Raw genomic sequence first — 12,984 nt, 5'->3', positions numbered from 1 at the left:
CTCATCTGGCTCCTCTCGATGTGGAGGAGCAGCGGCTTTACTTTGAGTTCCTCCCGGATGGCAGAGCTTCTCACCCTATCTCTAAGGGAGAGCCCCGCCACCCGGCGGAAGACACTCATTTCGGCCGTTTGTACCCGTGATCTTATCCTTTCAGTCATGACCCATAGCTCATGACCATAGGTGAGGATGGGAATGTAGATGGACCGGTAAATTGAGAGGTTTGCCTTCCGGCTCAGCTCCTTCTTCACCACAACGGATCGGTACAACATCCGCATTACTGAAGACACCGCACCGATCCGCCTATCGATCTCGCGATCCACTCTTCCCCCACTCGTGAACAAGACTCCTGGGTACTTGAACTCCTCCACTTGGGGCAGGGCCTGCTCCCCATCCCGGAGATGGCACTCCACCCTTTTACGGGCAAGAACCATGGACTCAGACTTGTTGGTGCTGATTGTCATCCCAGTGGCTTCACACTCGGCTGCGAACCGATCCAGTGAGAGCTGAAGATCCTGACCCGTGATCTTATCCTTTCGGTCATGACCCATAGCTCATGACCATAGGTGAGGATGGGAACGTAGATCGACCGATAAATTGAGAGCTTTGCCTTCCGGCTCAGCTCTTTCTTCACCACAACAGATCGGTACAACGTCCACATTACTGAAAACGCTGCACCGATCCGCCTGTCCATCTCACGATCAACTCTTCCCCACTTGTGAACAAAACTCCTAGGTACTTGAACTCCTCCACTTGGGGCAGGGTCTCCTCCCCAACCCGGAGATGGCACTCCACCCTTTTCCGGGCGAGAACCATGGACTCGGACTTGGAGGTGCTGATTCTCATTCCGGTCGCTTCAAAATCGGCTGTGAACCGATCCAGTGAGATGCCGGCCGGATGAAGCCATCAGGACCACATCATCTGCAAAAAGCAGAGACATAATCCCACGGACACCAAACCGGAACCCCTAAACGCCTTGACTGCGCCTAGAAATTCTTTCCATAAAAGTCAAGAACAGAATCGGTGACAAAGGACAGCCTTGGCAGAGTCCAACCCTCACTGGAAACGTGTCCGATTTACTGCCGGCAATGCAGACCAAAATTATTTTAGAACCCTAAAATGTCTCATCACCCTTATTTCCCAGGATGTTCAGCTTTGGACATCACCACGGTAGATCCGTCTGATATGTGCTGCGCGCTTTAAATGCGAAAAACAGCGTCATCTAGTGGACACATTTAAAAACATGACAAGCAGTGCAGCGATTTGAAATCCGTACGGAAAGGATAAGTAAAATTTGGCCCCAAAAGGGACAGATTAGTATCTTTTCTTCATTTAATTTAATGCACAGAGATTATATGTTTTAAAGTACCTAATTTGACCAATTAACACTGCCTACAAAACACTGGATTGCACAAAAAATACCCTTGAGGGTTAAGCTACATTATATTATTGATATTAATTATAATTAAGAAATGTATGTATCTGTAAAAAAGTTTAGTCAAGCATGACATTAGGGTGTAAGATTAGTTAACCTTCAGAGCTTAAAAACAAGTTGACATCTCAGATAACGCAGAATGATTCTTCATCTGTAAACGAGTCACTTAGGTGTAATATAAACACCAGCTAAGATAAAAAACGAATGAATAATAAAAAAACTGACAAACATATACAAAAAGAATCTTGTCTTTTACTTCGAATTTCAGTACCTGTGGTTCGTCCAGCTTCCACCAGGAGGTGCAAGAGCACAGCAAAGAAAACAAAAATCAGCAGGTACAAAAACGAAATAAGACCAAAAAGGCAACTTGGACATTGAATGATGGTGGAAAGCAGGGACAAAAATTAGGGAGACTTTAAAACTGGACAGAATTGTGATCATTTTTTGTTGGTCTGCTTGGACTGTTACTGCATTGTTCACACATGCTATCCCATCACTGGACTACACACAGCAGACAATGACAGGCCACTATTTGCAACACCGTTCCACAAAAAAAAAAAAAAAGGAGTATAAGATAAAGAAATAAGAGTTGACATGAATGTGCAGTATAAAAAGTAACACTTTTGTTCACTTGTCGGCTCTGTCTACACATTTCCCCCCCTGATATTTACAATAATATTGTCTCCTTTGGATTCCTCAGCACTAGCTGCAGAATGTTTAAGGTGAATCTGATTTGTAAATAACCTTAGAAAAGGGTGTTCAAAGTCCAACACGCGGGTCGTTTGTTGCCTGCGAAATTGTACACATCAAATTAAACAACCTATTTGCTTAGTCGTGTGAATCAACATGCTGAAATGAAAGCTGTTTTGCTTTCATTTTAGATGTATTGCAATTCTTCACTGGTTTTTAGCATGAAATTAAGAAAAAGTGTATGGAAAAGTTGCGTCTTACAATGTTTCTAAGTGGAGAGTTTGGACAGACCTGTCTTAAGAGGATAAAACCCTCATATGGTATCAATACATTGCAAAGATGATGCACTAGGACATGATTAAAATATGAGGCGTATAAAGCAAAGACCAGTCCAGGCACTCCTTTTCTAATGGTTAATAAATACATTATAGATCATTTTACCTGGCATCAATTTGAACGGTCAATGGTGCTTGGGTCAGTCACAAAGTGTGTGAGGTAGTGTGTTGGTGTCAGTGCGTGTGTGTCAGTTAACATTCATCACAATCTGAATCCTATTGTTGTTTTGGGGACTGGGAGACCGGGGGAAGGGGGCAGTTACCTCACTCAAAGTGCTATCTTGTACATGAGCATGAATGTCAAGTGATTGTTGAAGGAAACAAGTCCAGCAAAAACTCCTCAGCTCTCGTTAGCCGCCACCAGCTGGCCCAGTCCTTGGCGCACAAACACAGCCTGAATGTCCTTGGTCTTGATGCAGAAGTCGCACGCCCACACGGCGGCGCTCTCCCGTGTCAGCAGCCCATACGCGGGCTCCGTCAGGCCCGTGCAGTCGCGGTGGAACCAACGCTGGCACGACGCCTCGCATAGGATGGCATCCTGGTCGTCATGCACCTCTGCCATGCAAAGGCCGCAAGGGAAGACCATGCCGGGACCGCCCAGTTTCCCCGGGCCAGAGCCGGGCCCCACCGAGGGGGCAGATGGGCCGGGCGGCAAGGGGGACTGGGTGTTTGGGGTAGAGTTGGACGGGGGGTTCTGGTTGCTACCAGGGGTGTTGCTTCCATTGTTGTTGGTCATGTTGTTCTGACCCGAATTGGGGGCGGAATTTGGCATGGAACCACCTGTGCCAGGGGTGTTGTTCTGCTGGTTGTGGGAGGCGGAGCCCGGAGCAGAGTTGGGTGGGGTGGACTGTTGCTGCTGCTGGACTGAGTTGTTCGAGTTGGGGGTGTTTGCACTGTTGGGGGGTTGCAGCTGATTTGGGGGCGGATGCTGGGGTTGGCCTGACCCGTTGTGAGGGCCACTGGGGGAGGAGTTTGGCTGTGGCTGCGCTAATGGGGGCTGGCCAGGTGTGCTGGCGTTGGGCTGCTGCATGTCAGGGTGGCCTTGGAAGTCTCCTCCAGGCTGTGGGGGTACAGAATTAGGAGGACCAGGGGTGGTGTTATTAGAGGGTGCTGGGCCGTTGGGATTTAGGTTAAGCTGCTGCTGTTGCTGCTGAGGCCCAGGTGGAGGTCCCCCGCCTCCCCCAAAACTCTTTCCATCCTCGTTGCCTGGCCCTGGTGGACTGGGACCAGGATAGGAGCCATCCTGGGATTGGGGGAATTGTCCTTGAGAAGGCATGCCTGGTAGTCCTCCCAGCATGTTTCCTACAGGACCACCGCCCATTCCACTCATCATGTTCATGCCCTGGCCAGGCCCCATGCCACCCATGTGAGGCATGGGACCATGTGGGGGCCCTCTGGGGCCTCCTCCACCAGGTAACGGTGGACTGTTAAATGGGTGTCCCCCTTGTCCATGTGCCTGTTGTGGAGGCATGCCGAATCGAGGGTGGGGTGGACCCCCACCTCCGGGACCCCCCATGCCACCTGGAGACAACATGGGGTTAAAGCCAGACCCAAGGTGCATTGGTGGGCTGAAGTTTGGGGGTATATTGAACTGAGATGGTCCACCAGGAGGGAATCCACCACCTCCGCCTCCTCCCCCACCAGTTCCCCCACCCCCGAAGCCAGGCATACCGCCAAAACCTAGCTGGTGGTGAGGTCCTGCGTTGGAAGGCGGTCCAAACGGCGGTCTACGACCCGGCTGTCCGCTGCCTGGTCCTCCCATGAAACCCATACCGCCGCCGCCCCCCATTCGGCCCGCGCCTCCGTAACTGCCGCCTCCACCTGCACCTGGGCTGGGAAGGAATGGGGATCCACCTGGTCCGCCCGCTCCGCTGGGTCGAGATGGTGGTCCGAAATCATCGTCAAACGGGTTGGAGGCCACCAGGTGGTCCACCATGGGTGTAGGAGGGGGCGCAAACTCTGTGAGGTGCGAGAAGCCCGCTGCCTAAATTGAAAGAGAAGTGAAATGTTGTCATTTGTATGAATTTAATACATAAATATTTAATTATCTTACAGAATCATTAAAATACTTTCTTTACAGAACCCATATTCACACATTCACATTTGTCCACTGATGGTACCTTCTCTACTTGGCACAGTTCTACTTGTTATTGAAGAATTTTCATTGACTCAGGTATTGCACGCAGTAACCACAATAATAAATTCCTCAAAAGAAAGTGAATCCACAGCAAGACAGAAAGATGGCGCAACCACACTGGTTATGAGTAGTGTAGGTGTGTGTGTGTGTGTTCCTTCAAGAATGGCAGAGGTTGGTTAAGTGACGTCGGTAAGCAAGCAGTAGCATGCAGCAGTAGTGGCGACTGGCGAATGTGTCCTGCAGAAATATTAATAAAGCAATCAAATAGTCATGAATCGGTGGCCTCATCATTCCGACCCGAAAGCGGAGCTTAGCAGACCAATTGTCGAATAAAATGAAGGTTGAATTTACCACAGGAATAATTATTCAACATAAATATTTGGAATTGTATGTATAAATTAAGGGGACTAGTATAGAACTATTGGGACTTTTTTGTGTGATTTAAACTAAAATAAATATAAAAGTTTAAATGTGTTTACAATCTAATACAATGTCAGTCCAAGTGTGTCCAAACTTTAATAGTAATGTACAGTGGGGCAAAAAAGTATTTAGTCAGCCAGCGATTGTGCAAGTTCTCCCACTTAAAATGATGACAGAGGTCTGTAATTTTCATCATAGGTACACTTCAACTGTGAGAGACAGAATGTGAAAAATAAATCCAGGAATTCACATTGTAGGGATTTTAAAGAATTTATTTGTAAATTATGGTGGAAAATAAGTATTTGGTCAACCATTCAAAGCTCTCACTGATGGAAGGAGGTTTTGGCTCAAAATCTCACGATACATGGCCCCATTCATTCTTTCCTTAACACGGATCAATCCTCATGTCCCCCTTAGCAGAAAAACAGCCCCAAAGCATGATGTTTCCACCCCCATGCTTCACAGTAGGTATGGTATTCTTGGGATGCAACTCAGTATTCTTCTTCCTACAAACACGAGTTGAGTTGATACCAAAATGGATACATGAATGATACAGCAGAGGATTGGGAGAATGTCATGTGGTCAGATGAAACCAAAATAGAACTTTTTGGTATAAACTCAACTTGTCGTGCCGATGCTCAATGGTTGACAAGTGAAGAGCAGCTTTTTATGTCTGATTACACATTATGAAGCTGCTACCCTTAACAAATAATTAGCACTCATATTGTGGCAAATAAACTGCATTTTATAGTATCTTATGTATTCTTATCACTGAAGGATGAATCTAAAGAAGTTACATACACATCGAGAGTTTGCCAGGAGAAGGCATGCTAATAGCTAAGATTAGCTAACTTTAAACAAGAGAAGTGCCCAATAAAGTTTAATAAGGGTAGCTGGAACAATGTTACAATAAAAAGTAAGCAGATATTAACAGGAAAATAACAAGTACATCAATAAGAGTTGGAGAGAATCATATCACTGTTGGTGTTTCAGCATTGCCACAGTTAGTTCAAGACACCTAAGAGAAAGGTGGATGCATCTAAAAATTGGTGGTATCTATCGATATTAAGGGTAAGGTAGTATCAGCGTGTGGTTGATACTAGTGATCGAAGTGAATTTTATTTTCTCAAAATCATTCATGTTGTTCATGTTCACAAACTCAGGGTATAATTTTCTGCACACAGGAGAGGTTTTGGGGGGAAAAACAAAGGTTTTAAATGAGTAATAATAGTTTTTGCTTTTGTTTAGTTATAGTGTAGTATGGACTTAGTTTTGCTCCAACTAGGGCTGTGCGATATGGCCTTTTATTAATATCTTGATATTTTTAGGCCATATCGCGATACACGATATATCGCGATATGTTTTGCCTTAGCCTTGAATTAACACTTGATACATATAATCACAGCAGCATGATGATTCTATATGTCTACATTAAAACATTGTTCTTCACACTGCATTAATATATACTCATTTTAAACTTTCTTGCAGAGAAGGAAATCACAACTAAGTCAATTGACCAAAACTGTGTTTATTAAACAGTTATTAGCGGGTGACTACATATTAGCAGTAATGCTTCTTCTGGTAGCAACGCTTGTGCCCCACACTTGACAAATTAAAGTTGTCTATTCAACATCTTCCCGCTTGAAGCCGAACCACCGCCAAACAATGGACCACCCTGCTGTTTTTCTTGGGAATTAATTCTTCCTTCATTTGTTACCAGATTCGCACCTTCTTTCTCTCGTATTACCACTCGCACGGCTTCGCTAGCATCACAGCTAACGTTACCCATGCTGCTACCTCTCTGCTCAGGGTGGGCGTGTGACGTATTTAAGAAGGTGCGCTTGTTTTAAGTCTCTGTGAGAAGAAGAGACAATATACCAAAGAAGATCGTTGGTCGCGTCCACAACTTTTTAGCAGTAGTAGCATTGTTTTTACACACAGCTTTTGGACAACAAGAAGTCATCACTGTTTGGAACTGTTCAGCTCTGTATTTTGGAATTAGTTTTGTAGTTAGGGGTGGCCGCGTGTCCTGAAGGCAGGCACAAAGATGACCTGAGAAGTTCCAGTAACCATGATTTTACCATTTTCTTTTCAACGATAGCATCTCAGTCACATTACGTCAATTTCTGCAATTTTCCGCATTTAGATTCTGTTTTTAGCAAAAACTGATTCCATCCGCAATTCCAATGAGGTGTGAATCTATGATTCTGTTTACTTCCACATACTTTTAACCAGGGAGTCAGCTGAATTAAAAAGTAGATAAGGGTATCAATAGTCCATAAGTTTAACAGTCTTCCTGGACTGACCCAATTAGTGAACTGGTACCAAAAAATACCAGTACTTGGTATAGACCAAATATATATTGAAAAACGTACAACTAAAACATCTGACTGGTATCAAAATCGGCAGCATAAAACCTTGATCGGAGCACCCCTACAAAATTGCCTTTTGGTGGGCAGAGGCCGCTTCACATGGCTTTAATATGAGCCGCTGTTGCTTTTCTGGCACCATGGCTGTGAAAGTGCATGAATTAATGTGGAGCAGCTGAGCCTGATTTTAAATGTTAATATTGCAGACCCTCGTTCATTCATAAGCCTGGTTAAGGTAGCCTAAAAATAAAACATGTGATTTGGAATTTTTTTCACAAAAAAATATGATTTACATTTTTTGTTTTATCCCCTACTTTTTAAAGAAACCCACACATACAAAGGACAGAAGCAATTTAAAACAAGTTTTACTTTTACAAAAAAAACAGTAGTTTGAAATGACACTGCATCTTACTTTTAGCAAAATTTGAATGTTTTTCTTTTTAAACCAGGTTAAAATACCACTTTGAATGGAATGATTCTCAAAGAAAATTAAAAGCTTCCTCTGGAAGGCAACACTTCTGCTTTGAATAAAATAGTTCTGTAAACAAAATGTAGCATTGAACATTGCATGCAAATAAATAAAATCCAATAAATCAAAAAATATTCCAATAATCAATCAATAAATAATCAGATCAATAAAGTGCAGACATAAAACTTAAAATAACTGTGTATAAAAATGTAGTATTGTACATAGGTGTGTAACGGTACAGAAAAATTTTGGTTCGGTACGTAGCTCGGTTCAGAGGTCACAGTTCGGTAAATTTTCGGTACAGTAAGAAAACAACAAAATATACAATTTTTGGATTATTTATTTAACACATTTTTCTAAATCTTCCACCAAAAATATTTTTCTTAGTGGAATATTTGATGTGAAGTAATCAGAAACATGGATAGGTCAATAATTCATAATAACATTGATTTTAATTCAATATTATGTTTTGAGCAATGACAGTTTGAAAGAAAATAATTCAGCTTTTTTTATTAGTCAACGTTGCAACTTTTTCTAAATTACATTTAGCCTTTAAGCTTTTTTATTTCACTTTGGTTTATGTTTTGGTTTATTTTAATAATAAATAGAATTTGCCGTGGGCCTTTAAAACATTAGTTGTGGGCTGCAAATGGCCTCCGGGGCACACTTTTGACACCCTTGCTATAGATAATACAAAATAAAATCTGATAAATCTATGGGTAAAAAGCAGAGCCTGGCGACGCATGCGCATTTATCATAACTCTCTCGCGCTCTCTGTCTCTCCCTCACGAATGCTGCTGCGCGCACCACTTTTTTTTCGTTTTTTAACCCCTTCTTAATCCTGACCGTACATTGAAAATACACGCAAGCCTAACTTAAAATGCCGGACATTCAAGTCATTTAAGAAAGTCCACCTGGACAGCTCCGCAAATAGGACACAGAGGAGGTGTGGTCCGTCTATCATATACCTTGATCGCTGCTAGGATGCCGTATGTTGTTTTTATTTTGATTGATTGAAACTTTTATTAGTACATTGCACAGTTCAGTACATATTCTGTGCAATTGACCACTAAATGATAACACCCGAATAAGTTTTTCAACTTATTTACGTCGGGGTCGACGTAAATCAATTCATGGCGCCTCGGTGTGCATTGTTTACACAAAGTGCGGTGCGATACTTAATATGTCCGTGTATTTCGGTACACCTCCGAACCGAACCGAAACCCCCGTATCGAAACGGTTCAATACAAATACACGTACCGTTACTCCCCTAATTATACATTGTACGCAAATAAATCAAGTAAAACATTGAGAGTACTCTATAGTTTCAGTAAGTGGATAAACGCAGGATTTTCCATTGTATGCGAAGTACATTTTGTCATTTTGCAGAACAACTGCTTTTGTTATACTTTTTTCTTATCGTACATGGTACGTTGTGTAAATGATTATTCCACCACAGTAAGCAGGTGTTGTTAGTTGTTGCAGTCTTGTTCACCTTGTTAAAAAATGTATTTTTCCCGCTATAAAGCGCTCCTTTATAGCGGAAGCTAAGGAAACTCTGGGGGGAAAAAAGTAAAAAGATCCTTTAAAAAAATAAAATAATAAATAAAACAGTCTGCCACAAAAATCTCCAATTCATTGATAAAAATCGATTAATCGCCCAGGCCTATTCAATCGTGATTAAAATTGGACTAAATGTGCAGCCCTAAACCATAAAAATTTACTTTTGCGTCAAATGCTCATTTTTAGACATGTAAAAACTAGGCTTACTACCTGTGACGTGGACTTCCTCGCCTTCTTCTTCTCTGGGCTCTTCATTTGTGAAGCTGCAATAGAAACAATAAGCAGAAGAGATAAGGAAAGGAATTATTATTTACAACAATGCTATTGGTGGACCAACAATCAAAAGAAGCATCCCATTTGGATTGGCCAAACACCCCTTAGTGACAGAGTGGAGCAGCTTTTCAGACCTAGGGCCTCTTCTTTTTTCCAGTGCTTCCAAGTCCAACAGTTGAGATGGAATCAATGAAGCGACAGACTGGCATGAGGACAAGATGCTTGTACATCCAGGCTGTTATCATCGTTGTCATGGAGCCTCGGTAGGCTTTTTAAGGGGGGGACAAAGGGCGGAGAGAGAGGCCGCAAACCGGCAGAAGGTCAATGAGGGGAGGAGGACAGGTAAAGACGAAGACATAAGGAGCTGAAGGTACACTGATAGCAGGATATCCACTCAGGCCAGGGGTCGGCAACCTTTCCCACTCATAGAGCCATTTTGACCCGTTTCACAAAATAAAGAAGACATTGGGAGCTGCAACCATTCTCGCGAATATCTGCTGATGGTCACCCAGATAACATTAATAAGGGCGTGATGTGAAGCCATTGCCTTTGACGCCTTCTACAACATGTACAAGCAGCTTGCCAGCCCAGTAACATGTTGTATGAGGCTTCCGCAGATACACGTACACGACTGCAAGGCATACTTGTTCAACAGCCATACAGTTCACAGTGAAGGTTGTGATATAAACAACTTTAACACTCCTACTAATATGCGCCACACTGAACCCACACCAAACAAGAATGACAAACACATTTCGGGAGAACATCTTCACAGTAACACATTATAAACTCAACATAATTACCCTATTCCAGGCTATATTATACACCCTGCTAGCACCAACCCCCCCCCCCCCGTGCGTCGGTTGAGGTGGGCGGGGCTGGGGGCGGGGGGGTGTTAGATAGCCTGGAAGAGTCATGTATGCATGGGATTCTGGGTAATGTAATTGTTATGTTGTGTTTAGAATGTGTTACTGTAAGGATGTTCTCCCGAAATGTGTTTGTCATTCTTGGTTGGTGTGGGTTCAGTGTGGCACATATTAGGAAGAGTGTTAAGGTTGTTTATATCACAACCTTCACAGTAACCTGTATGGTTGTCGACCAGGTATGCCTTGCAATCTCGTGCGTGTGACGATAAAAAGCAGCGAAATGCATGCGTCCTGCTGGCACGCAGATAGCATGGTGTAAAGGCAGGCGCGATGACACGGCACGCCCTCAATTTTGTAGTCAGAGTAAAAATCGGAGAATGTTAACCCCGGGTGATGTCCGGTAGAGGCACCAAAATCCAGAGACCCCCCCCCCCCTGATCGGCGATTATGCAGCTGAGCCACATCAGAGTGGCCAAAGAGCCGCGGGCTGCCAACCCCTGACTTAGGCGAAAGACATCCACCAGTCGTGAAGTTGGACATAATCATGGAGGGAAGGCAAAAAGGGGGTTGCTAAAACAGCACCAGTGCAGCCCTTTGCAGCACAATAATGGATGAATCCTGCTGATTTCTATTTTTTTGGTGTGGGGGTAGATGGGTGAAGTTAATTCCTACCTTTGCTCCGTTTTCCTTGTCCCGCCAGCAGTCTCCCCGATTCTGCAGCCATTCGCTAACACTATTGTCGGTGATGTCACCGTTTCATATGCTGAGAGAGGAAGGGGGGGAATATGTTAAAGGAAAAAATAAAAAATAATGACGATGTCCTGCGGGTGGCGGGGGTCCAATCTAGCTTTGGGTCATGTCAAAATGGCGAGTTTGGTGGTGATGCGGATTTTGACTCGAGGCCCAGGTCTGCACACTCTGCTTGTTGTCACGCCGGGATTTGGTCACCAAATCAAGGTCAGTTTTATTTGAAACGTGAGCTGGGTGCTTCTACGACTGTAAAGTAATTCTGCGCCGCTGTCAGTGGATTTAAAGAGTACATGATGGCTTGCATTGTGCACAGTTTGGATGCCATTTTGGGCTAGCGAGCTAGCCACGTTACTCAAATGTGGCGACCGCGTTTAGCGCACACCTAACAGCCACAACACCCGCAAATAGTGAGCTTTCACAACTATAAAGTATCACTTTAGCAAATGGAAGAGGCGAAACCAAATTACGCCGTTAGTTAAATTAATGTTGTTTACTATATACCAGCTAGCTAACGTTAGCATGCCACTGGCGATAGCTAGCCATCGTTTTCTTTTCTGCGGGGGGGGAAACAAACTGTACCCTTTCTTCAGTCGCTCTCGCTCTGCTGTCCGTTAAATTGCAACTCTCTGGCGTCTTCACTGACCGATCCACCATTTAATTAGAACTCATTCGGGGGAGGGGGGGAAAAAACGCTTTTTTTCGCCATTATTATCGTGGCCTTCCTTCGCCACCGGACAAAGAGGGACAAGCGGGGGGGGGGGGGGGGGGGGGGGCTAACCGTGGATTAGTACATGTGGTGCTAAAATGGGGGGGGTTCGTAGTCGCCGCAGACGGCAAAAACATTACCACAAAACAAAAATCACGGTACATTTCCACACCATGTGACATTCTATAAAAAGGCTAAAAATAATTAATGAAAGAATCAACATTACAATTGTTTAATGGTAGTTTTATTCATCAGATACACTTGGTGTTACCCACCTCCGGCATCCATTTTAAAACAGTCCACTTTTAAATAAAGCAGCGTTTAATTAAAACGGTATTACAATTTACTATTTTAGACAATATTTAGGCAGAATTGCACTTTTTTTAAAACTCAAATCATGCATTGAAATGTCACAGAAGATGCTTTGGTTTATCAATATAATAATATAGATATATATAATAATTACAGTTTATACCCATTTACATCAATGTATATAATAGAACAGAATAGAATAGAATAGAACATCCATCCATCCATTTCCTACCGCTTATTCCCTTTTGTGGTTGCGGGGGGCGCTGGCGCCCACCTCATCTACAATCGGGCGGAAGGCGTTGTACACCCTGGACAAGTCGCCACATCATCGCAGGGCCAACACAGATAGACAAACAACATTCACACTTACATTCACACACTAGGGCCAATTTTTAGTGTTGCCAATCAACCTATCCCCAGGTGCATGTCTTTGGAAGTGGGAGGAAGCCGGAGTACCCGGAGGGAACCCACACATTCACGGGGAGAACATGCAAACTCCACACAGAAAGATCCCGTGCCTGGGATTGAACCCAGGACTGCAGGACATTCGTATTGTGAAGCAGACGCACTAACCCCTCTCCCACCGTGAAGCCCTAGAATAGCACAGTGGTTCTCAAATTGGGGTTCGCGTACCTCTGGGGGTACTTGAAGGTTTGTTAAAT

At 43.8% G+C, this 12,984-nt stretch overlaps 1 protein-coding gene across 3 annotated transcripts; it reads right to left on the bottom strand.

Moving 5' to 3' along the window:
- Positions 1-1,664: 1,664 nt before the first annotated feature.
- Positions 1,665-12,053, bottom strand: pygo2 (pygopus homolog 2 (Drosophila)). Of its 3 annotated transcripts, XM_061897451.1 has the most exons (4): positions 11,884-12,053; positions 11,227-11,317; positions 9,626-9,678; positions 1,665-4,441 (listed from the first exon to the last, which is right to left on the bottom strand). In XM_061897451.1, exons 2-4 carry the CDS (start codon positions 11,276-11,278, stop codon positions 2,798-2,800), a joined length of 1,749 nt encoding a protein of 582 aa, XP_061753435.1. In that variant the 5' UTR covers positions 11,279-11,317; positions 11,884-12,053; the 3' UTR covers positions 1,665-2,797. The 3 variants fall into 3 exon arrangements, with proteins under 3 accessions (XP_061753435.1, XP_061753434.1, XP_061753436.1); XM_061897450.1 differs by having other exon boundaries at positions 11,227-12,053; XM_061897452.1 differs by lacking the exon at positions 11,227-11,317.
- Positions 12,054-12,984: the final 931 nt, after the last annotated feature.

Source organism: Nerophis ophidion, linkage group LG04 (assembly GCF_033978795.1).
Source record: "Nerophis ophidion isolate RoL-2023_Sa linkage group LG04, RoL_Noph_v1.0, whole genome shotgun sequence".
Lineage (NCBI taxonomy): Eukaryota > Metazoa > Chordata > Actinopteri > Syngnathiformes > Syngnathidae > Nerophis > Nerophis ophidion.
This window is presented reverse-complemented; position numbering and strand designations above follow the sequence as displayed.